At 47.4% G+C, this 26686-nt stretch overlaps 1 protein-coding gene across 1 annotated transcript in view; it reads right to left on the bottom strand.

Annotated features, from left to right (window-relative positions):
• Positions 1 to 26686, bottom strand: part of LOC135821147 (uncharacterized) — a 65778-nt gene that overhangs the window by 30804 nt on the left and 8288 nt on the right. The window contains exons 3-8 of the mRNA XM_065334210.1: positions 19173 to 19241; positions 13901 to 13972; positions 7904 to 7975; positions 5846 to 5917; positions 5086 to 5157; positions 1066 to 1137 (exon numbers count right to left, since the gene is read on the bottom strand). Of these exons, the coding sequence (XP_065190282.1) occupies positions 1066 to 1137; positions 5086 to 5157; positions 5846 to 5917; positions 7904 to 7975; positions 13901 to 13972; positions 19173 to 19241 (429 nt within the window). The remainder of the gene's footprint in view (positions 1 to 1065; positions 1138 to 5085; positions 5158 to 5845; positions 5918 to 7903; positions 7976 to 13900; positions 13973 to 19172; positions 19242 to 26686) is intronic.

Here is a 26686-nt window from a genome sequence, read left to right on the forward strand (position 1 = left end):
TTGCAAAAGAAATCGTGCGAAGAAGATGCACGGAATGGCTGAAAACTAGGCTGAGGAAAAGTAGAATCCAGAGACTCTCAAACAAATTCATGGTCCATCGCTTCTGACAATGGCAGTGAAGACATCAGGGAGCTGATTGCAGCAACTCTCTACCAAGCGCGATGCTGGTTACTCACCAGGGCAGGGCGCTTCCATCGCGCAAGAAATGGCCGCGAGAAATGCAGGTCCGATTTTGGAACGATCCAACCAGGGTAATCCCATGAAAATTGGCCTGAACACCTCTCATACTGGTGTTTCACGATGTGCAAACTTTCAGAGAAATCGACCGGGGAGAACGTGGTGAGTACATGGGTCCTCCGTATCACGTATGATTTGAATGGTCGCGGGGACAGAAGAACAGTACGAACAGACCGCAGCCATGTTTTCTCTGTCGGCCACGATCACGTTCAAAAAATCGATGACGCAATGCATGCGCAGAGGCGTGCGCAGTGCGTTCGCTGACATCCCTACACTAACTACATTACTGCGACATTACGTGCGACAAAGTACTTTTTACGTGCCACAAACTACACATACTGCGCTTGGGGTTTTTTTGGTTTTTATATTTTGTAATTTTTATTGTTTAAAAGGATTCCCCAAAGGCTTTCGCCTATCGAGGGGGTTTCCAAACTTTCCATAATACCAAATCTGTAAAAGAAGTGATGAGCAATAGGTGAGCAAAGAAAGAGAAAAAGATGTTCACGGCCACAGCGTGAACAAGGCGAGGACACACTGGGAAACAGTGCCTGTTCACGCTGTCACCGTCAGAAAATGTTATCTAACAGGCAAGGCTTGCATTGTATACATACTCAGGAGCGTCGCACACGGTACGGTCACTACGGTATTGACTGTACCACTTTTTGCCCAAGGTACTCCGTGAATCAACAAAATACACTGATCTGGACTCTAAATTTCCAAAATTTTCGGCTCAGCCATCCCCCCCCCCCCCCCACGAGTAAACTTTACTTCAGATGGCTGACCATACCACACTAAAATACCTTTCGACGTCCCTGATACTGCACTTACAGCTCCTGCAGGTTTGCCAGACCCTCAAACGTCCCTGGCAGAATCTCTGGGATGCCGCTATTTTGTAAATGCCTGTAGCCACAAGATGTCAAACGGCACAACAAAGCATTGATTCGATACCGCACAAATGAACAAAAAAATGTGCATTTTAAACGTAGACATGTTTTGGGAAGCAAGCACTCATTCGAGCCATATTCATACAAAAGGAAACGTTTCCGGGCCAAGAATGCTGCTTCGAGGCACATCTGCGGCGACAGCCTGACATGGCAGGGGAGCGATGATCCTCTTTAAACCAGAACTGCGAGTTTTCCGTTCTGGAGGCAGTTGTTGTGTATCGGTAGAAAGACTTTTCAAGGCTCATTTTATTGTGGTCCTTTCGTTTATTTTGGTTTGTTTTGCGTTCTGCTTTGACTCGTATTTGACTGGTTTTGGTTGCATGTATAGTTTGTACATGATCCAAGTAACGGTTACGTCATTGTCATACGTTGTGTTTTGTTGCGCGCATGCTCGTATGCTGCCATAAATGTTAGTCTTTTTCTTCAGTTATCAGTTTACCTCGTCGTGTCCGGTCTTCTTGTCTGTCCGTCTCAGTCTTGTCAAGAAATTATGTAGAACTCTCAGTTCAGTTTCGTTGTTGTGTGTGGCAGGTCGGATGGGCAGGGAGGCTGGGCCCCTGACGCCTGGACAACATGTGCGAGTGCACAAAATTTGGCGATCACGCCAGGATTGTCAGGTAGACGAGGAACTGGAAGGAACTCCGGTGCGAAGGAAAACGCATCGAGAACAAATCACCAAAACGACGTCGTCTGAGCTGAAGGCGCTGAGCGAGGAAACGTCTGCGAGGAGTGGCTGGCTCGTCGGAGCTGAATGCGCTGAGGGCAGATGAAATGGATAAACATCTGCGAGGAGTGGCTGGTCCGCCGGAGTTGAATGCGCTGAGGGCAGGGACGTCCCGCGAGGTGGCTGGTGAAGACGACGAGGTTGGTGCGACGGAAGTCGTTGGAGCTGAATGCGCTGAGGGCAGATGAAGATGGATAAACGTCTGCGAGGAGTGGTTGGTTCCTACGACAAGGACGGTGCGAAGGAAAACGCATCGTGAACAAATAACCCCATGCGAGTGTGACGCAGAGTTTGGAAGGTGCTCCTGCTGTGATTTGTTGATTAGTTTGATTCGATTTGTTTGAGTGGTTTGGTTTGCTCGATTTGTTTGTTAGTTCGAGTTTGGTAGTTCGGTTTGCTCGAGTTGTTGATTAGTTTGTTTTGCTCGAGTTGTTTGTTAGTTTGAGTTTGGTAGTTCGGTTTGCTCGAGTTGTTTGATTAGTTTGTTTTGCTCGATTTGTTTGAGTTTGATTTGTTTGTCCCTGGTCGGACGTTGACTTTCGTTGGAGTTTTGTTGGCGTGTCGATCGTTTATTTGTTTATTTGTTGCCTTTTGTAGTTAGTTTGATTAGTACGCTTGCGGCGTATACTCGTAGGGCACAGTGTTCGCGGTCCTCGTTGAGCCCTGAAAAGGTCTTTGGTGGGGAATATGTTGTGTATCGGTAGAAAGACTTTTCAAGGCTCATTTTGTTGTGGTCCTTTCGTTTATTTTGGTTTGTTTTGCGTTCTGCTTTGACTCGTATTTGACTGGTTTTGGTTGCATGTATAGTTTGTACATGATCCAAGTAACGGTTACGTCATTGTCATACGTTGTGTTTTGTTGCGCGCATGCTCGTATGCTGCCAAAAATGTTAGTCTTTTTCTTCAGTTATCAGTTTACCTCGCCGTGTCCGGTCTTCTTGTCCGTCCGTCTCCGTCTTGTCAAGAAATTATGTAGAACTCTCAGTTCAGTTTCGTTGTTGTGTGTGGCGGGTCGGATGGGCAGGGAGGCTGGGCCCCTGACGCCTGGACAACATGTGCGCGTGCACAAAAGCAGTGCTGCAGTCAGTGCAGCAAGCAAAACACCTCAAAATTGATGATGTCATCACATAATCTCAATCACAGACACTTTAAAAATGATGACGTCATTCCATAACCTCAGTGGCAAAGCACCTCAAAATGATGATGTCATGGCATAACTTTAAGGGTAGGGATATCAGCGCGGACAATGCGCAGGGCTTTGCGCAGTCAATGATGTACAGTCTGTATCGGCTATAGAGTGACCGGATATAAGAATATATCGGCTACAGTGATATTGGTACGAAATATCAAAAGCAAAACGTATTTTATCCAGTAAAAATATCACTACAACCAATATTATCGGATGTAATGATCGGATATTATGATGGCAACAAAGAATCAAAACATGCATAACACACTATTATTGTTATCGGTTATAGTAATAACTTTAAAATACATGTAGCAATAATATCAAAGGCCCTATTTTTTTACTTTCTTCACGTTGCTTATTTTTATAGTGATACATGTACACGTACATAACAGAATTTTTTATGGAAATGCGGGCACTGTCAACTATGCCGCATGCTCATTTGTCAAAACGTCATGCTGGAAGTATTTCCTTGCCTTTCATGTGTCAATCGAAAAAAGAAAAAATCGATCGTATCGCATTATAGTGATGCATGGGTTATAGTGATAAAATCACGGAAATCAAAAGGGTACGCTATAGCCGATACAGACTGTAATCGATTTTTAAACTCGGCGATGGCAGACTGGAAAAAATTGGCGATCGCCAAAAACCGGCGAAAACGCAGCTCAGAGAGTCGGTATTTGACGATACCCCGACCCAGCTCCACCTTGATTTTGAAGTTTAAACATTTTTAGAGAGAACGAGAGCGGCAGAAAGACAGAAAGAGAGCTAGAGAGAAATGTTACTCAAGCTAATGCTTCAGTAGAGGTTCTGGGCACACTGATAGGCTAATATCATCTGACGATGTCCACAGCTTGTGCCGTTTGTTGCAGCACCTAAGTGAAAATGCTCTGCCAGGAGATCGGCCATAGTGAAGTCGGTTTGGAGTAGATACGGCTTTCGCCATCCTCGGGAGCCACTCCCGGTGCTGCCTGTCACAACCAAACCACGTCTCCACGCGACTACTCAAACAAACCCTGTCCACACCAATCGATCTCGCTGTAACAACGGCCATATGGACGGCGATATGTCAGAAATGCAGAAATACACAAGAACGAACGTGGTCACCTTTTGCGCCACGTGGAACATGAATGCTTTGGTCAAATTTCCTGCCAGCTCCCAACATCCAACATTAAGTATTTCTGTTGGGTTTACCATCAAATCCAGAGCTTTTTCCCGGTTTAATCCAGTGATTTTCACCTCGGAGATCATGGCAATGATCGGTATGGTCGCCATTTTCACCTCTGAATGAACCCTGTCGTTTGGAACGAAAACGGCTTTCCGCTTTCCAAGGAATGTTACAAATCGATTCCAGAACACATGGGCCGCCAACATACCTAACAGGATCCCATTCTGGTAAGCAGGTACCGTAAAAGCCCCTGTATACGCCCACTCGAAATTACGCCCACCCTCCATGTACACGCCCAGTCAGGGGAAGTCAACACTTTTGTTTCAAAATAACGCCCATGCCCGTGTATACGCCCAGGTATGCCGGAAACAGCAGTACATGTACAGGTACCGATACCCAATATTTACTGCTATCCCTATTCCAAGTATACGCCCGGTTCCGAAATAACGCCCGTGCCCTTGTATACGCCCAGGAAATCGCATCTGCTATTCTATACGCCCGGGGCCTATACACGGGCTTTTACGGTAGCCTGTAACCACCATTTCCTTGCAAGGAAATTTCAGCCATTTCTCCTTGGTTGAAGACTCTGTTTGGTAAAAAACTAAAAATTCTGCATGCCACATCTGATGCGCGCTTGGCCGCATGCGCGAAGTGCATGCACAGTGTACGCGCTGACATCCCCATCAATGGCAAGGCACCTCAAAATGATGTTGTCATCGAATAGCCTCAATGGCAAAGCACTTCAAAATGATGACATCATCGAATAACCTCAATGGCAAGGCACATCAAAATGATGACGTCATAGCATAACCTCAATGGGGACTTACAGATGCGTTAATCTTCCCAGGCCTAGAAATGCACGAGTTTGAATCTGCAACGGCTTATTGTGATTCATATATCTGCAGCGAGAAGACAGTAAGTGTTGTAAAAGCCATACATCAGAGCAGCAGAGGACGCTTCCCCTTGAGTTATGATGCATGATAGTACAGTTATCAACCACACCGAGCAGCAGATTTGCAGAATATAGAACCTTAGAGAGCTTAATAATAGTGAGGTTCTGCTCTACGTTTCGGGAACGCGACGCTAAAGAATCCTGCGAACTCTCTTCGCGTTCCCGTAACCTAAAGAAATCCTGTTCTGCTCTACGTTTCACGTGGAGAAGTCACGTGGAATGTGTACTGGGAATTTCCCCTTCCATATTTGGCAGTTTTCTGCTTGCACTCGAATGATACCCGGCAAATCCGTACGCATTTTCTTTGCGTGTGCCACAACGTAGAGAACCTCATCTACGCGTAGAAATCTGGACCCAAAACTCGCGAAGCCGTAGACTCTAACCCAGACACCTGCTTTCTACGTGATTTCTCTACGTTTCACGTATAGCAGAACCTCTCTTGTGAGATGAGGTTGGGGCGGAGAAGGAGGCTGTGGAGAAATGACACAGCAAACCCCAATACCATCATGACCATATACAAAATTAATAATTACGGATGGGCCGAACTCTATCATCTCCGGTTGCACACCAGAAGGGTAAGATTCACAGACGATAGCGCGTAAGAACTGAACACGGCTTCGCAACGAGACACTCACAGTTGTACTAGGTTTGGCAGTTCCTGAAATTCCCCGGATGGAATTGTTCGAAGTCGGTTCCTTTCTAGATGTCTGCAGTCACAATACGCAAAACGAAACAGAAAGGTACGAACAGTCATCTGAAAGAAATAGACACTTCCACGGTAAAAGTCTTGGCGTTTACGCAGACAAAGTGCGCCATAATGCAATAAAGCCGTGAGGAGGGTAGGAGGAAGGGAGAATGGACAATGATAGTGTCGCTCCCCACACCGGAGCTCGCGCGATCTCCGGTGTGTGGGGAGCGTGGGGAGCGAACACTTTTCTAGAGAGTCAGAGCTGGTCTTTTTTTGAAACCTTCAATAACGCTACAAGCAGGGGTGTCGCACACGGTACGATCACTACGGTATTGACCGTACCACTCTTTGCCCCAAGTACCCCATGAATCAATAAAAATGCACTGGATTGGGCTTTGAATTTCCAAAATTTTCGGCTCAGCCACCCCTGTCCCACGCGTACATTGTATTTCAGATGGCTGACCGTACCACACTAAATTACCTTCTGACACCCGTGACCACCCAATCGGGAATGAGAAACCGGGAGAACATGAAGAGGACAACAGAGACCAACGGAAAGGCGGGTCATGGCTACCCTGGGTAGCCGTGTTGGTGAGTCTGAAAAAAAATGCTCTACTGGCTTTGTCGGACCGCCACTGTGTGCGGGCGTACCGTCTCCATCGCTTGCTGCTTTGACAAACCCAGTGCACAGAGCACTGGCGACGTCGGAGACATGTTTATATAGTGTGTTTCAAAAGTATAGGCCTCAAGACATTTTTGAATACAGTCGTCCCTCTCTAATCCGGCACCTTTTGCAGCGGCGTTTTCTGCTGGCTGGATAAACAAGGGTGCTGGATTATCAAGTCCTGCAGAAAATCGCCGCTGGAGCAGGAATTCAAGTGCCGGATTAAAGCATAGAAAATGAACTGAAAAAATCCGTTTTGCCAGGAAATGTGCTGGTTTGCAAGGGTTCTGGATAAACAAGTGCCGGATTAGAGAGGGACGACTGTAAATCAAAATTGGTTGAAGCTTTTTGAGAAATTCTTTCTGAATATTGCTCAGGCAGCCCCCGCAACTTTTCTCATAAATAGTGATTGGATAACAAACGCCCAATTTCGGAAATTTTATGCACAAAGTGATCACAGATTTCATGTGGTATAGATGCTGGCCTAACAGTTTTTTGAAACCAGAGTTCTGCGCTTTTGAAACGCACTATAGTTTCCCTCGGATGAAACTGGCGATCTTGGACTTTTCGGAAAGCTTGAGCCAAGTCATGTCTCTCTTTTTTCTTTATAATGAATATCACAGAACTATTAGATGCTAGATGCCGCACAGTGGGGGTGGTGGCATATTGGATGGAAGTGGGGGCGGGGGCAGAAGTAACTCCTCCGACCAAGGGTCTCGGACTCATCGTAACTCCGTGTGCGCCGGCAAGAAGGAGAAAGGGATGCGTGCATCCAATAGGCTATCACAAACCTTATCGACAGTGACCACAGCATGCTGATATGCCAAATTAAATTTAGCCCCCCCCCCCCCCACCCACCCGCTCGGTCTGTCGCCGTCTGTCCCTGTCTCGCCTTGACAGTGTCTCTTTGTCGCACTCGATCTCACACCACTGTGGACCCAGAAACGTTTGCGATCCTGAAACGCTTGTGATTTTCGCCACGGGTGTGAAATCGCGAAAGTAAGGGGGGCGCGAAACACGAAACTGTGGACTCTCAAGTCCATCATCAAATCGACTCCAATCGCAAACGTTTGCAGGCGCAAAATGGTCCGTCATCACAATTATTCGTAAACTAAAAAAAGCGCAAACGATTCCCGGGTTAACAGTTCCTGCATTACTCCACTTGAGTTGAAGAAGATGGTTCCACTTTTCCAGCTCCTACTTTTTTTCTCTGTCCTATGCCCCTCCCCCTCCGTTTATTTACCATGTGGTCTTGTGCATTGTTGACGGCCGTGAGAACATTGAGCTCACACAGGAGTCACATTAAAACTCAACAATGTCGAGCTACAAACGAGAACTCACAGTGTTGTTAAATTCTTCAGGCCACGAAACGTCCCATTAGGAATCATCGAGATCATGTTACTGTCTAAACGTCTGCATTAACAGAATAGAAAGGTGTTTCAAAAAGTTTCACGCAGTTATACACCACTACTCAAAAACGGTCTATCGGCTACAAATTCTTCCAAAAATAATATCCGTGTGTGTGAAGCATGAAGTGGCTACAGTGGAGTCTGCACACGCTTAGGAAGGTGTTTCAAAGAGCACAGGCAAAGTCTCGAACGAAATTTCCCGCAGCTTGTACGGAACGTTATTGCAGTTGCCAGTATGATAATACTGGCTCATACCCAATGGTCACAGTACTGCCCAGTGCCAAAGAACTGGGGGGGGGGGGGCTCCGAGCCTGGACAATTCTTATCACGCAAACAGTCCATGCATAGCTGAGGCACTGTGTACACATTAGTATGCTGTGATCAGTGCACAGTAATGTTTAACAGTCCATGCTGCATAGTTGAGGCACTGTGTATACCGTATTATCTCTAATATAAGCACGGTCCTCTATTGTTTCCATGTACCTCCGCCGCGTGCTATCAAAGGGGAAGTCCGGTGAAAAATTTAAATTTCAGGGTCGGTAGAGTTTCGGGCGCTGAGTCGAATGGTGTTGGTCCCACGTGTCTCCGACAAAGCGTTCTCGAGATATTTCCGTTTGAAAAACTGAGTTTCGGGGGCTGCGCCATGACGTCATGCGGCCACGACACCCTCTGCAATGTCATAGCGTGCAGCTAGGTCAAAAGGAGTGCGTGAAAGCAATAGTGTCAGTGTCATTTCAAATGATTTGGCGACTGATATTAGGTGGTTCAAGCGACCCCGAAGACCTGTAACTCCTTGTGAGAGTGAGGATGCAGCCATGGCTGACCTTCATGAGTTCGGTCTGGGGCTGAGAACCTCGGTATTCAGCTGAAGAAATGGCCGCGCGGGCCGGTCAAGAGTGAGCGCTACTGAGTTTCCGACTGATGAAGAAGCAGCAGCTATTGCAGACGAGGCTGATATAATTATCAGATCGCTGGAGAGCAGGGTCGCCAAAATGGAGAAGAGTGAGTGATGCGAGTGCTCTAAATGTTGTTCCATACCGATTAGATTCGCTTAGACTCCAGTAGCCTGCCACATGGTGATGTTTTGGTGCGAACTTGGAATATTTCGGACTACTCAATTGAAGAACAGTGCAGGCTCTTTGAACCACGGGCACGACTCTTCGCTCGCAACGCTATGGAATCCGAAAGTTCTACGTCGGGGAGCTGTTCGCTGTTTTGTCACTTGTCACGGTTGTGCACTCATCGCTGTAGCATAAAATAATGAGGCGGGAGCGGAAAACTAAAATTTTCTTTCTCAAAGCACAACCACCAGCACCAGCAAGGAGAAACGCACGTTCTCTGACTTCATGACTGTACGACTGATACGAGTGTAGTATATGTACTAGTACATGACAAGTCCGTGTGTTGACTAGTTTTCTGAGTCTTGTGTCAGTTGTGACTCGAGTCTTGTTGTAGCTGTACTAACCCAGCACGGCAGTGCGGGAGTAGTTCCGTGTGTGATGTCTGATGAGTTTGTTGACTGCACTACAGCTAGCTAGCATGCACACAGCGCAGATCCGTAGAGGCATGCTGACGGAAAAAGTCCAACTCGGAAACGGCTAAAATACGGTATAACCTCGAGGTTTACCGAGCTGAAAATCACAGGGTATGTAGTGTTTGTAACACTGAATCGAATGGTCTTGGTCCGAAGAAGCTGCGACAAACAGTTCCCCAATCGAACGCGCTCCGAATATGGTCATTTTGTACACAACTAGATGGTGCGGCTACCTGGCTGCATGCTGTGATGTCATCACCTGGATCTGGCTGATGCACGCTCAAATTCGCACATGTTCGATTGGGCGTATCTGACGAACCATAAGCCGCAGCCTCCTCGGACAAACACCATTCGACTCAGCGACCCGAACTCTACGGACTGTGAAATTTAAATTTTTCACCGGACTTCCCCTTTAATGGAGACGTTCCTTTATTGGAGACTGTTCCATTATTATTTCAACCTCATTTCAGAGGCATGTTGCCATGCCAAATTCATGTATGACACACACATTTCAGGTTTTTTTTCGCCGGTACAGATAATGAATTTACACAGTGTGCTTATAATGGAGACTGAGCACTTTATTTTTTGAATGCCGCCCCCCCCCCCCCCCCCCAAGGTATTCTATTATTGGAGACGTGCTATTATTGGAGACTATGCTTATATTAGAGATGATTCGGTACATTAGTATGCTGTGCTCAGTGCAATTCTAGACTGGTCGTTCAAGTTCGGCGTCCCACAGTACTGTCCAGGGAAAGGAGAGCGACTTGACAGCAGATCTACGTTACTGCTACCATGACCATCACCTGGTGTCTCTGTCGCCACTACCTACTGTATGTAGTGCTGGCGTGGCTGCAACTACTGGGCCACGCACCATGACCCTTTCTTTCTCTGCCTCCCTCCCTCCCTCCCGCCCTCCCTCCCGCCCTCCCTCCCGCCCGCCCACTAAAATTTGGTAACATAATGATGACATAATGATATCGTCATTAATTAACTTGCCCAGAATAGGCCAAATCTGTGACGTCTTCGACACGGTTACGAAAATTGAGGGGAGAATTCGGGGTTTTCAGCCACCAGGGCACGTTTTAGCGCCCTCTACAGGCGCTCCGGCCAGCTGGACGGACCGTCCTGGACGAAAAGTGCTACGATCACGGTCGTGCTGGTCGTAGCGTGCGCCTCTGCCTCTGCCTCTGCTAAACAATGCACAATGCAGGTGAAGGTGCCGTGCTGACCAATGAATTCGATTGGGCCAGTCAATACCATGTGCAGCACTGTGTTGTACATGTGGCTGCGCTTGTGTCTCTTCGTTGTACATGCGGTTGCACGTGTAGCTCTTTGTCGTACATGTGGCTGCTTTTGTGTCTCTTTGTTGTACATGCTGCCGAGTCGTGGTACATGCTGCTGCGCTGTTTTTGACTCCTGCGTACATGCGGCTGCACCGTCTTCTGTCCCCTTCAATCTAATATATTCTGTTGTCTAGTCTTGTCTCAGTGTCAGTCGTCCGTCGTTCGTTGTCAGTGTTAGTTGTCTGATAACCATGAGTTCTCCATCGCCTACTGAAGCGAAGTAGAAGAAAAAGCTCTCTAACAATTTGCACTAGTCCTTTGTTGTGTGGCGTGGCGAGGAGCCTAGAGCAGTTCGTGCACGGTTATCAAACCCGTGACGACATTTGGCGCCCAACAAATCGTGTCCACGACCCTGAGTTCGTCTCCATATCAGCTGTGTTTTCGTCTCCTCTTCGTGTTCTCGCCATGGCCCAGCTACTTGAGTCTCACGAACGTCCAAGCCTCTCATGAGAGCGCCTACTCAGGTGAGAATGCCTTTGTAATTGTCTACTCTGCGTAATGTGTTGCCGTAACTTGTATTCGATTTCGATTTTTTTCAAATTGTTTTGCGTTGGGTGACTCTGACTCGGGTCCCGGCAGGAGGTCCGTGGAACCTTGTTCTCTTGTGCTCGAGTGTGTAGTGTAGTCTAGCTGCTCGTTGTAAGTTCGCCCCGTTCTGTTCGTTGTTCCTGTGTCGCTCTGACTAGTAGATCGACTACCCTGTACCGTACGGTTGTGTGTATGAAAATTTCAAACTTCTGTTTGTGTGCTTCGCGTTCGAATCTGGAACTTGTTTTTGCTTGCTCATCGTGAATTCAGCATGGGTAGCTTTGATCTCGTCTTGTGTTGTGCACTTGTGCTTGTCACGGAGACCGAGTTGCCGTCGGACTGCTCCGATATTGTGACTGTGTCGCGTGATTTGTTTGGATGTCCACCTGAACGTTCTCGAGGTGCTGCCTCGTTTGTAGTCGATCCATATTTTGTTTCGTGTTTCTACCGTTTCTCTAGTGCTAGAAGTAGAAGTAGTAGTCGTAGTAGTAGTTTCTCCATGTTCCGTGCAGAGCGTTGTCAGGCTCGGTCATGCACTGTGCACCCAGTCGGAAAGCTGGTGGCTTCCGGTTTGGTGGGAGGTGTGAACTTCATGTAGGATTCTCGTTTCGGATCCAGGTTGAATTTTTTTTGTGAGCGTATGGTTTTGTAATAATTGTGTTTCGGCATGTGGGTCTCTCTAGTTCGTTTGGGTGGGCGTCTGATCATGGTGAGCCACGGTCTGCCTGGTGGTCTGCAGGGATCCTGTGTTTTGTTGTATCGGTTTGCCTTGCGGGTGTTATGGTTTCCGCGTGTTGCTGGTTGGCCCTTGCGCGCCCCAGTCGGTCCCTGACAGTTTTTGTCTCGGTTTTTTGGTTTTTGCGAAGCGGATGTAGTTCCGTGTTTTTCAGGTTCAATCCCTGTGGTTTTTTCAGGTTCAATCCCTGTGGTTTTTTCAGGTTCGATCCCTGTGGGTTTTTCAGGGTAGCGCCCTGTGGTTTTTTCTTCATTATCTTTTGCGTATTGGTAACCGATTTGTTTGTGTGTCCTCAATGGTGTCCTCACTGATTAATTGCTCCTGTTTCCGTCGACGTGTTCTTCCTGGCTGTTCTTCCCTTCCTTCGTGTGCTTTTCTGATTTTCGGCGATGGCTGAGATGGTTGCGTCAGTCCGTGTTTCTTTCTGTGTGTGTCTTTCTGTCTCTGTGAGCTTTCGTAGCCCCATCGGCTGCGTGATGGTTTTCCGGACAACTCCTGTGCTTCCAGATGCCTGGTCACCCGGTTCAGCTGCCGCGGTCTTCGCAGTGCCATCGGTTTGCCTTGGCTTCGTACCAGGGCAACGTGGTTACTTCCTGGCGGCCCACGCCTGCAAGTATGGCGGTTCCCTCTATGGGTGGGCCCGGTCTGTTTTCTTTTCACACATTTGTGCCTTGGCTTTTTCCCCTTTGTCCGGAGTTACGTCTCTTACTGTTTTGGCCCTGCATGTTTTGTTTCTATTCTCCTCTGTATTGTGTTCACATTTGATTTATTTTTCTCCTGTCTTTCTTCTAATTTTGTTTTGATTGCTTCCATCCACAGGAGTGGATGTTTTTTTTTGATGGGGGATAGTGTTGTACATGTGGCTGCGCTTGTGTCTCTTCGTTGTACATGCGGTTGCACGTGTAGCTCTTTGTCGTACATGTGGCTGCTTTTGTGTCTCTTTGTTGTACATGCTGCCGAGTCGTGGTACATGCTGCTGCGCTGTTTTTGACTCCTGCGTACATGCGGCTGCACCGTCTTCTGTCCCCTTCAATCTAATATATTCTGTTGTCTAGTCTTGTCTCAGTGTCAGTCGTCCGTCGTTCGTTGTCAGTGTTAGTTGTCTGATAACCATGAGTTCTCCATCGCCTACTGAAGCGAAGTAGAAGAAAAAGCTCTCTAACAATTTGTGCTAGTCCTGTGTTGTGTGGCGTGGCGAGGAGCGTGGAGGCAGTTCGTTCGCGGTTCTCAAACCCGTGACGACAACTGGATTATGCCAACTGTGGGAGGCTCACTTCGGCACGGCACGTCCCTGACCCAATGGGTCGGATCTCAATGAGCAGCACCGTAAAACCGGACAATTTCGGTGGAGATTTAATTCCGGTAACTCCGGTGCAGGTAAATTTACCGAAAAATAAAACGCACCGAAAATAATTATCCGTACATGCAGTACGGAATACTGATTTACCAATATTTCGAACCGTTGATTTGGGGAAACACCGAAAATTAGGCTACCGAAAAAAGAACACCACCGAAAATTCCCGGTTTTACCGTACTGTAGGTGCAAGGGAGATTTTCTTTTTTTTACTATTAACCTAGCCCTACTGGAAAACAGGTGGAGAACAAAAAGAAACGAGGAAATGGACAAAACACAGGGGATGTAGGGACGACGTGCCGACGTGCTGGGAGCAACTCAACCGACCAGAGGTGTCGGCGTCAGCGTTGCAACTAGACATCGAATGAATGCATGTAATGTCATGGTATCGTAATGAAAGATGCCAGGCAATTCGCACACAGCTAACAACTTACAGGACCGTAAGACCTGTGAGGCTGTGAAATGCAGCAGGATCAATCGTTAGCACCAGTGACGAGCTTAGAACTCTACGAGAACAACAGCAAACGGAGAAGAATAACGCAAAAAATCAAGACTGCCGAATTTTTCTAGCGTGTTCAACTTGCTGAGGATTGGTGATGTGTTATTTTTAACTGCTAATAGAAACCTTGAATACTAAACGCGCGGCCATTTTGATGAGTTCACACGGCCCGAAAAGCAGATTGTGCTTTCATTTGTGTATATTCTTGTCTCTTTGTTTATGTTTTGTTTTTTTTTGTTTTGTTTTGACGCTCTGTGTGCATTGCGCTTCCTCGCGCTCACTTGCTCCTTCTTGCGGCTTAAGCGAAGGCTATATGTGAGCTTTATAAGCTCACTGATGCTAACGCGAATAGAGCATAATAATAATAAATAATATTCTTGTTCACGTTCACAGGATCCACCACATCCCTAATGATGCCCTCTAGGCACACAGCTCTGCCCTAGACTACGTCCTTTTCTCTTTCTTTGCTCAACTATTGCTCATCACTTCTTTTACAGATTTGGCATAGTATGGAAAGTTTGAACGACCCCCCCGATAGGCGAAAGCCTTTGGGGAATCCTTTCAAACAATAAAATTACAACTACACTCTTGGACTTTTTCCCTTTTCCATTCTCTCAGCCAGTGAATGTTTGTACTTTGGGGCTCCCCGCACACTACAGTGCATTTCAAAACTATAGACGCGTAGGGTTTTTGAAATATTTCAAATTTGGCTGGAACGTTTTGAGAATAGTTTTCGGAATATTGCTCAGGATCGTTCCACAATTACTCTCATATAGTTTCTAAACGATTGGATAACAGACGCCCAATTTGGAAAAAATTATGCACAAAGTGATCACAGATTTTATGTTGGATAGATGCTGGCATAACGGTTTTTGCCTAGGTACGCGTCTATAGTTTTGAAATGGACTGTAGTATGTGCGTAAAGTGTGTGGGTACAGTCAGTGAGGGCTGCGTCCCACCAGCGTGTGTAGGGTTCCCAGGAAGCGCGAGTCGTGAAGACGGAAGGAAATGTTGAACGGTCTCTGCTGGGATGACAGCTACGCCATAGCTCAGTGCTTAGAGCATCGCCGCGGCAGTCCTCAAGAGAAGGTCCCAGGTCCGAGTCCTGGTGCCTGACAGTCAATTTTTCTTCTTCAAACTTTCCCCTTTCCATTCCCTCAAGAAGTGAATATTCCCTCTAGGGCAAACATTTGGAAAGACAGAAGTGTTTTTAGCGTGGCCAAGGACGTTGTGCGGCTGTGCACGTTAGAAACCTTTTTTTATCATAAGTTATCATTGTTCCGAGTGTCATTCGTTCTTGTACACTTTCCTTGTTACTACCTGTACCCGTATTGCATGTACAGTAAAACCTGGTTTAAGCGACCACCCGACGGTGCAAGCAAAAGCGATCATTGAAGCCAGGTGGTCTTTAGAACCAGGTCCCGCAGTGTCCGTGTAGAACTGTCGGTGCATGGAAAAAACGGTCGTTAAGAGCAGGTGGTCGCTAAACCCAGAGGTCGCTTACACCAGCTTTTACTGTATCTGCATTGTTAGAAATCACACTTTGATATTTCAGATCTGTAGAATGATATGCGTTTTTTATTTTATTTTTTTTATTGGGAACATTTTTTGCTTCTTCAACTTTAAAAATACCTATTAAAAGTATGAATGCTGCAGACATCACCACGCAACAATACAATTTGTTCAAGGTTTGAAATTGCATGTATCCATAATCGATTTCCAAGCTCCAATCATGAGTGGAAATATGGAGCTAAAGTGATCAAGCGAAAAAAAGAAAGAAAAAAACAAGGGCAAAAAATCCAAGTAAGTGTGACAAATGACGTGCAAGTATTACAGAAGTGAGGCCTAAAATAAAGACAGAATGTACGTGTGACAAATGGGCATGACAAGTGTCGTCAATTTAATTGGACGATGCAACATTGGCGTCTGGCAATGGCTCGAACCCACGACCCATCGTACCCCCCGCGAGTAGGTACGGCGTGAGGACACAGCCTGTTGGGGCGGGGGAGCAGTGTAGCAAGAAGGACCCATGAGTGTGTGTGTGATCCCCGGTGGCCTAATCGGTAGGGCACTGTCCCGGAAAGACAGGGCTGGGTTCGAATCCCGCTCGTGGATCCTTCTTTCGCAACACAAGTGTGCAGAAACAACTCACGAATAAGGGGATATTTAACCTTTGTTTTTTACCTTGATGACTTTTGTTCCATGTTCCTTATTATTTTTATATTATTATTTGTAGAAAGGAAAAGGACATATGGATATGAGTTAAGAGTAACTCTCCATCACTGTAACATGATACTATATACAGCCAGAAAGTGCAATAACTAGGCACAAAACTACCAGAGTACTGAGAAATTCGACGTCCTGACACCTAGCTTCAACACATCTCCGTAGCGCTAACCGACAGCCTTCCAACTTGGAAGGTTCAAGGTTATGGAAAGACCAAAGAGGGGAAGGCAAGCGCAACGAAAACGAGCAAAAGCTACAGTCCCAACGGAACAAAGAATGTCGATAGTTACTGGACGATGACGAGACCAGTACGGTATTTGACAAAGCGGTCTAACTACAATTCAAAGCAGCAAAGCAGCACACCACCCAACTTGGGTGGATCATAAATATCAAAGATAAGTAAAGAAATGGGAAGCTTTGCGAAAACGAATTGTACAAGCCGAAAGCCAAACTCCTACAGTACTCCTCATGCATGACTTTGTGATGGACTAGTTGACTAAAAAACAAGTTGTTTCACACGACGTACGTTTCGCCGTATGGTTCGTGACGGCTCATCAGGTGTGCAATTTGAAACTCGGATGTTGAAACTCGGATGTTGAGCCTCTTTGGTCTTTCCATAACCTTGAACCTTCCAAGTTGGAAGGCTGTCGGTTAGCGCTACGGAGATGTGTTGAAGCTAGGTGTCAGGACGTCGAATGTCTCAGTACTCTGTCAGTTTTGTGCCTAGTTATTGCATTTTCTGACTGTATATAGTATCATGTTACAGTGATGGAGAGTTACTCTTAACTCGTATCCATATGTCCTTTTCTTTTCTACATTTATTTATGGCTCAACATCCGAGTTTCAAATATTATTAATTTATTATTTATTCTTCTTCCGCAATTTCAAATTCGGACTTCACGGGGTATTCTTCTTTTACTAGAGAATTCCCAACAGGCGGCAGCGCCTTAGTTTCCACTCATGATCAGAGCTTGACAATTGATTCCGGATACATACAATTTCAAACCTTGAACAAGTTGCCATGTTGCGTGGTGATGTCTGCCGCATTCATACTTTTCATAGCTATTATTAAACTTTCATCTCCACGTAGATTCTTCAACTTTGCTTTCTATTCTTGTTTGTCTTTCTGATTGGCTCACCGCTTAGGAGCTGCTTCGCCGCCTTGATCCCTGGAGGGGCGGTGGGGTTCCTATGGATGCGGAAAACTCGGTCTCGCGCGAACCGTAGCATTTTTTTGCTCTCCAGTATAACGATGATTCCTCAAGAGTGCTGCACAAAAAAACTTGTTCTAATCGGGGTTTTTCATGCAATGAAAGGCTCTTTTACCGGGGCAAACAGACCACAATTATCGTCAGCGAATAGTTTAATCCAACGCAAAATAAACGACTTTTTCCATCGTCCTTTCTCACTTCGTTCCCTCTTTTCTCACAGTACACTCATACGTCGTGTATCCGGGCGGCCCAGGACCGGGCACTACCGGGCGGTCCGGGACCGGACACTACCGGGCGGTCCGGGACCGCTCACTACCGGGCGGTCCGGGACCGCTCACTACCGGGCGGTCCGGGACCGCTCACTACCGGGCGGTCCGGGACCGGGCACTACCGGGCGGTCCGGGACCGGGCACTACCCGTAATTTGAAATGTCCGCATCTCCGAATCGCATACACTGTGACTGGGAAAAGCTATAAACATGGCATAATTATGACATCACTACTTCCACAAAAGTGACAGAAGAGTAGTAATATTTCCACTGAAACTCGCCCAAAGAATGCTCGGTAGACCGTAATGCCCGTAACTTGGATAATCCGGATAACTGAGGTACGAGTGTGTTGTGGTGTATTGCACATTGTTTCTATTGGTTGTCAAACGTGTCAAATATCTAACTGAAAATCACTTCAGCTCGTCTTCTTCATGGCAATACTTGTCTTGTAATGCGTTATTGTGTGTACATTGTGCGTATGTGGTGTTGGTGCATGTGCCCGCGTGTTGCCATGGTGTGAAAAGCAGTCTCCGTCTCGAGTATGTCTTGTCCTGTTGTGCTTCCGACGGCCGTCCACTTGTAATAAACAGTCTTCCAAATGTAATTATCACGTCCATTGCCCAAGTGTGGAGATGGCACAGGGCTGGGAGCAGGTCAAGAAAACCACCTACAACAATTGCACTGCTGGCTCCTCGCCGTCTATTCAGACATTTGTCATGGCTACGTGTCAATGTCCGCACCCAATAACCCGTTGCATGCTGGCCTGTTTTCCCCAGTAATCTGGCACTCCGGCGCACAGACTCTCCTGGTGGAGTTTGGGCACACTGCTCCGATCAAAATTTATTCTCATTTCAGTTCACCTGGATGGAATTTCGTCATCCTGGGCTTGTTGGAAAGATCAGGACCAAGTAAATCCATCCTGGAAGCTCTCAGCTCCACGACCTCTCCAAACTGGCCCACCATGCCTCGGAACGAAACAACAACTCAGTCACACATTCTTTTTGGGCTCCTTGCTCAAGTTAAAACAATTTTCACGATTCAAACTGCTCTGCAAAGCTGAGATCCATGTGCTTCATTTGACGTCCATAATGCATGCGCTGGGCAAAAGGGAAATCCCCTGGCATGCTCCAAAAAACTGCGAAGTCACGAACAAACAAATTCGCATTCGCTACAGGCCGTGATTTCCGTGTTCTTTTTGTTGCCGCTCAGTCAACCTTTATCCTACCGTGAACAACTTTATGGCTCTGCAAAGCTGAGCTCAATACCTTTCCAACGGTGTGTTGTTTGTGGAGATCGGATGCTTTTTCACAGAGTATCGAAAGTTTGTAGACTGGTCTATTCACCACGATACGCGACGCAAACCGAAGCGCGTGTATACACGTCATCAGAGAACCGGCATCGGTTCACTTTCAGGCGCGTGTATACACGTCATCCGGACGCAGAGGGTTAACAGAAATCAGGCACAAAACGATGGCATGGGCTAAAAGAAATGCTGCACTTACACGGCCGTCAAGACTCGTGACCTTAGTATGTCTGCTGGTAGACTAGTTAAATTGCAGCGGGTACAAGTGCTGATGCACACAAAACACAAAAGCAGACAGCAAGAGCATGCATTAGACCAGCATAAGTATCATGCGGACTACATGTGTGGGATCAACAATGAAAGGATGGAGTGATGCAGCCAGGTATCTTCGTCGCTCATCTCCCCGGGGGACATGCTTGCTCTAGGCGTTGCAATATTCGATAAGAGGCGGTAGAAACAGTGGCGGTTTAGGGGGTGTGCATGGCATGCGCCCCCCCCCCCCCCCTCAAAAGTTTCAACCTGGGTTTGAACAAACACCAAGCTACTGCACTGGCAGCAGTTCGAAAAGAAGCGCTTGCGAGCAGCAGTAAATTAAATGGGAAGCATACCGTAAATTCAAAATTTCACCAGTTGTAGTCTTTGGGGTGCCGAGTCGAATTGTCTAGGTCCGAGAAAGCTGAGACACTCCCTTCCTCCTTTGTTCCCAATCGAACTCACCATTTCCACCGAAACTGGGTGACTGCGCCCTACTAGATGGCGATTTGTATGCAAAATGTCACTAAAAGCGCCATTTCGTTCTTATAAAAGCACGGATGATTGCGACTGTTGTAGTCTTTTGGACGCGGAGTCAACTGGTTTTGGTCCGAAAAGGCTGCGATCAGCATTCGGCCCTTTTTCCTAATTGAACACGGTTGAGTAAGAGGTCACGTGCTTGTGCGTACACCAGTCGCCTGGTCACCGTGCCTGCAGCCTACAACTAATTATCACAGCAAGGTTCAACTCAATGGTTCAAAGGTTAAAGGGGAAGTTAAGGCTAAAATCAAAATTTCACCAGTTGTAGTCTTCGGGGTGCTTAGTCGAATGGTCTTGGTCCGAGGAAGCTGAGACACTCCCTTCCTACTTTAATCCCTATCGAACTCGCGCATTTACACCGAAACTGGGTGACTGCGCCCTACTAGATGGGGATTTGAATGCAAAATGTCACTGAAAGCGCCATTTCGTTCTTATAAAAGCACGGATGACCGCGATTGGCCCATATGTTGTAGTCTTTTGGACGCTGAGTCGACTGGTTTTGGTCCGAAAAGGCTGCGCAGCGTTCGGCCCTTATTCCCAATCGAACATGGTTGAACAAGCGGTCACGTGCTCCTGCGTACACCAGTCACCTGGTCACCGTGCCTGCAGGGCACAACTTACAGCCTGTTTTGACCTTTTTTGGGTGCAGTCCTGTCACTCGAGTTGACTCGAGTTGAACCTTGGCGTGAAAGTTGTCGCCTGCTGGCGCTGTGACCAGGTGATTTGGCCACGCAGGAGCACGTGACCGCTTGTTCAACCATGTTCGATTGGGAATAAAGGATAATAAAGGAAGAACGCTACATCGCAGCTTTCTCGGACCAAAACCAGTCGACTCAGCGTCCAAAAAACTACAACATATGGGCCAATCGCGGTCATCCGTGCTTTTATAAGAACGAAATGGCGCTTTTAGTGACATTTTGCAAACAAATCCCCATCTAGTAGGGCGCAGTCACCCAGTTTCGGTGGAAGTGCGCGAGTTCGATTGGGATTAAAGTAGGAAGGGAGCTTCCTCGGTCCAAGACCATTCGACTCAGCACCCCGAAGACTACAAGTGATGAAATTTTGATTTTAGCCTTAACTTCCCCTTTAAACTCAATGATTCAAAGGTTCAACTCGAGTGAGAGGAACGCTTCCAAACAGGCTGTAAGGTGTAGCCTGCGGGCACGGTGACCAGGTGACTGGTGTCAGCATGGGGGCCGTGGAGTCGAGTAGAGGGCCCAGGCTCGATTGGCACAACGGGTACGTATAGAACAAGGGTAGCACTTAATGCTAGTATAATGTAATTGTTTGTTCTGCACAACCTCGGGGGCAGAATTTGGCACGAAAGTCTCCGCTCGCTAACTGTTGGGTACTTGCTGAGTATACAGTCAGACCTCGCTTTTAACCGCACACATCCGTTTTCCACCAAAAATATCTGGATAGGCGAGGGAACCGGATAACTGAACACACATACCAGTGGCGTGCACCGAGTCTTGAAAAGGGGGTTTCTAGAGTTGGTAAATTTTTTCCTGGAGACCCACTGTATAATTATACGAGAGAGCCCCACTGTATAATTATACGAGAGAGCCCCACTGTATAATTATACGAGAGAGCCCCACTGTATAATTATACGAGAGAGCCCCACTGTATAATTATACGCGAGAGCTTGGAAGCTCAGGGCCCTACGCTATGCTTTTTTGCCTTGATGACCTAGACAAAAAAGCATAGGGATGTTATAAATTCTTATAAGTTTCTACTTTTTGTTTTTAGACATAACCTGGGATTCGAACCCGCACTATCGCCCTGCATGCATTCCCCGATACACTTCACATATGTCATGGCCGCGCTTCGGCGGGTTTGTGACTTGGCTTAGATCAGTCTAGTGGCTACCCAGGTAGACGACCAATATAGTCGCCATCCAAGTTGCTAGGTCACATAGAACGACAGGTTTCTAATTCCACTTGAACAGTGTTTATTTGAACCATTGCAGTACTAGATCGAAAGATCAAGTGTGTAGAGTCAAAAGACCAAAGCAGGAGAGAGTCGGAGTGACTCTCTCAGAATCGAGAGGAGTAGTGAGCTCCCCGAGAATCGAGAGGAGTAGTGAGCTCCCCGAGAATCGAGGATGAATGTTAGCAAAACAGCTCCTTATATTTGATAAATATGGTGGTAAAGACACACCTGGCAATATGGCGGTAAACACACGCCTGCCCACACACGCTCTCTAGGCTGCACAGTTCTGGCACAGAGCTCTCCTTCTCACCACCACCACCATCAGTTCGCGCCTGGCGCCTGGTCGATGCATGGCTGGCGGTATCCGGCATAACAGGCTGGTACATCAAGTAGCGCATGGCACATAGATGATGACACAGCAACGACATAGCTCGATTGCGACGTACGTTTCGTCCCCGCTGGACTCATCAGGCAATCTTCTTCCTTGGATGTCTTCATACGGAGCTTGACTCGGGAGAATGAAATTGAAGACACCACTGCAGCTGTACTTATGGTTGATAAATATGGTGGTAAAGACACACCTGGCAATATGGCGGTAAACACACGCCTGCCCACACACGCTCTCTAGGCTGCACAGTTCTGGCACAGAGCTCTCCTTCTCACCACCACCACCATCAGTTCGCGCCTGGCGCCTGGTCGATGCATGGCTGGCGGTATCCGGCATAACAGGCTGGTACATCAAGTAGCGCATGGCACATAGATGATGACACAGCAACGACATAGCTCGATTGCGACGTACGTTTCGTCCCCGCTGGACTCATCAGGCAATCTTCTTCCTTGGATGTCTTCATACGGAGCTTGACTCGGGAGAATGAAATTGAAGACACCACTGCAGCTGTACTTATGGTTGATAAATGCGCGAACTGATGGTGGTGGTGGTGAGAAGGAGAGCTCTGTGCCAGAACTGTGCAGCCTAGAGAGCGTGTGTGGGCAGGCGTGTGTTTACCGCCATATTGCCAGGTGTGTCTTTACCACCATATTTATCAACCATAAGTACAGCTGCAGTGGTGTCTTCAATTTCATTCTCCCGAGTCAAGCTCCGTATGAAGACATCCAAGGAAGAAGATTGCCTGATGAGTCCAGCGGGGACGAAACGTACGTCGCAATCGAGCTATGTCGTTGCTGTGTCATCATCTATGTGCCATGCGCTACTTGATGTACCAGCCTGTTATGCCGGATACCGCCAGCCATGCATCGACCAGGCGCCAGGCGCGAACTGATGGTGGTGGTGGTGAGAAGGAGAGCTCTGTGCCAGAACTGTGCAGCCTAGAGAGCGTGTGTGGGCAGGCGTGTGTTTACCGCCATATTGCCAGGTGTGTCTTTACCACCATATTTATCAACCATAAGTACAGCTGCAGTGGTGTCTTCAATTTCATTCTCCCGAGTCAAGCTCCGTATGAAGACATCCAAGGAAGAAGATTGCCTGATGAGTCCAGCGGGGACGAAACGTACGTCGCAATCGAGCTATGTCGTTGCTGTGTCATCATCTATGTGCCATGCGCTACTTGATGTACCAGCCTGTTATGCCGGATACCGCCAGCCATGCATCGACCAGGCGCCAGGCGCGAACTGATGGTGGTGGTGGTGAGAAGGAGAGCTCTGTGCCAGAACTGTGCAGCCTAGAGAGCGTGTGTGGGCAGGCGTGTGTTTACCGCCATATTGCCAGGTGTGTCTTTACCACCATATTTATCAACCATAAGTACAGCTGCAGTGGTGTCTTCAATTTCATTCTCCCGAGTCAAGCTCCGTATGAAGACATCCAAGGAAGAAGATTGCCTGATGAGTCCAGCGGGGACGAAACGTACGTCGCAATCGAGCTATGTCGTTGCTGTGTCATCATCTATGTGCCATGCGCTACTTGATGTACCAGCCTGTTATGCCGGATACCGCCAGCCATGCATCGACCAGGCGCCAGGCGCGAACTGATGGTGGTGGTGGTGAGAAGGAGAGCTCTGTGCCAGAACTGTGCAGCCTAGAGAGCGTGTGTGGGCAGGCGTGTGTTTACCGCCATATTGCCAGGTGTGTCTTTACCACCATATTTATCAACCATAAGTACAGCTGCAGTGGTGTCTTCAAGCTCCTTATATATGCTACATTATGTGATCAAAAGTATACAGTGGCAAGAATGCGTAAGGATTATTTCTATATTACAAACAGTGGTGCAATATGTGCAATCAGCCAAACTAGAATATAGTACAAAGAATGATCAATCAATACGGGGAGCTCGCTCACCCACATTACATGAAAGAGTTACAACTATGCGTGATGTCCGAGGTTATTCGTACGGCGATCGTGCGACGGAGCCTGGAGTACGCTGACGGATGTTGCCGCAGCTAGAGCGCGCCGCCTTCGTACGGTGTCTTGATTGGGTCACCCTTCATCTTCTGCCCCGTAGGCTCTTCCCTCTCATTACCCCGTAGGGCGCTGCACGGTCAAGCCGTGACCTCTCCCAAAAAGGGATAACGGAGTCCGCAGTGCGCGAAGCACTTGCAGGACCCTTTACGTCGTACGACGCGAGAAGAGGTGCCATGCTTGCTCGACTAACAAAGGTATCAGCTCCCTTGCAGGACTAAGCAGGGTCCCCTCAAGCTCAACAGTGTAGTGAGTACAATGCTGACGACTTGTACTGAAGGTGCAGCCGCCGTACGACAACACTTGTGACTCGAGGCCACGAGTTGTAAGCCATGATTGCTCAACTAACGAAAGTGCCAAATCCTTCGTAGGACTAATCATGGTTCTTACAGAACTCTAGAATATTTCGGAGCCCAGCTTTTGGCTGCTGAACTCAATGCATGGTCGCTTTCACGACGAGTCGAGTCCGGGTCATGACACATACATACTAATTCTCCCAAGTTGCTTCACGTTATGATCTTGTATTTGAAAGCCCTATTTGAATATGCATTGTGGCCAGCGTCTTTGAATGTACGGTACGGTACGGGACATGTACGGGACAGGTACAGGACAGGTACGGTCGAGGGTAATACGACACCGTCTACCGCCTTGATGACTGCAAAAAAAGAAAAGGGATGTTATAATTTTTTCTATTCTCCTATTTTTTTCAGGCATTACCTGGGATTCAAACTCGCACTATCGCCCCACATGCATTCCCCCATACACTTCGTACTCATACTCATTCTTCCAAGTTGCTTCACGTTATGATCTTGCGTTTGAAAGCCCTATTTGAATATTGCGGCCAGCTGTATGTGGCCAGCTGTGTTTGATGGTACGGTACGGTACGGGACAGATACGGGATAGCGCCAGGCGTGACACAAACACACAAACAAACAAACAAACACCAAATTAAAGCTGTGTGGACCCTGGCTAGCGCCAGACGTTACTGAAGTAACGTCTTCTGCATAGCTACGGGAATAATTATTTGTGCACATGCGCATCCCCCGAACATCCCGTCGGAGATAACGGCGAGGGCTAGGGAGGAGGGGGGGGGGGGGGGGGAGGGACTTTATCTATGGTACTTCACTAGTCCACTCCAGGCATGTTTGTTTCATCAAAACACTGCTTACATTCGACGTATCTTTCTTTCTGTTCTTTGAATATGACGAAGTTTTCAGCATGTATTGGCAATATTCCACATGATTTCAATAAAGAGTAATGGACATTGCTTCGATGGAAGCTCGCTGAAGAAAAGCGAAGCCCCGCGTCCTTGAGTCGCGGCTGGAGCAGCGCTTCGCTCTGAAGCAACGCAAATGAATCATGGACGCACATTTTTACGTCTTCCAGTCAACAACGTTTTTGACGAACATCTCTGCTGCGCACATGAGCGAGAACGAAAGGCTGTGGAGATCTTCATTTGAGTTAACAGTTTGGAAGGAGATATCGTTAATCATATCCTTGAAGTTGAACTGACTTGCATCGTGTGTGCTTGACTCAAATTTCGAGACAAAACGGATTTCTTGAACGTCATCGCCAATCCAGGAGCGAACCAGAGCTAGAGATCGATCTCTCTGTGGCTACTCTCCACTGAAGAAAGAGAGAATAATGTATTTTGAACTGCATGCAAAGCAACTCTCTCTCATTTTGAAATAAGGACATAGTCACTGTACTGTAAACTGCCCGTCGATCGACGCGTATGCAGGATAACCAATCCAGTAGGTACGCTTTTCCTTTGGCAAGATAGCCCGAAAAAAGGTGGTTTCCAGACACCAAAAAACTCATACGGTGCACGCGCCTGCATACTGTATATGCACGTGGCACATCAAAACGGCAGCATCGTACATACATGTAGACGGGTCCTATGCAGTACAACTAGCGTGCACAATATGTAAAACAAGCGAGAAAAATGACAAGTGCATGCAACTGAGTGCTATCCGCATGCATTCAGCAGGTCAAGGACCTCATTTTTGTTTGTACAACTCGTGCAACCGGATACGACGAAGCTTTTTGTACACAATTCGACCAGTTCGTGCACAAAATCATGCAACGGTATGCGGATGGCGAGGTCCGGTTATGTTGTATGCGTAATGTATGCTGCGCATCGGTAGCCAGCGATTTTCTTCCGGATGACGAGGGATCCGGATAAGCGAGGTCTGACTGTACCATGCAATACGGAGATAACATAACCTAACCAGTTGATTATACGAGAAATACACAAAACATGTATGCACACCGAGGCGAAGTGAGTTGTATATTGTGTTATATTTCCCATTAAAATCAACTGAGTAGGCTGTACACTCCAACGTCTCATATCCGGACGCCTTGGGACCGGGCACTGCCTGTATCTCAGAGTTGCCCGTAACTCGGGGCACTTCGTTCACCATAATAGGGAGGTTCCGGAGTACGATTTTCGTGCCAAAATCCGTGGAGGCGCTACGGATTTTTATACGTCGTTTTCGAGCAGTGAAAAGTTCCGGGGTGCGGAACTTATGTGTTTGCCGTCATTGCCTAGGTTACGATTGCAAACACGTCACATTC

The sequence above is a fragment of the Sycon ciliatum genome, chromosome 7 (genome assembly GCF_964019385.1).
Source record: "Sycon ciliatum chromosome 7, ocSycCili1.1, whole genome shotgun sequence".
NCBI classification, from domain to species: domain Eukaryota; kingdom Metazoa; phylum Porifera; class Calcarea; order Leucosolenida; family Sycettidae; genus Sycon; species Sycon ciliatum.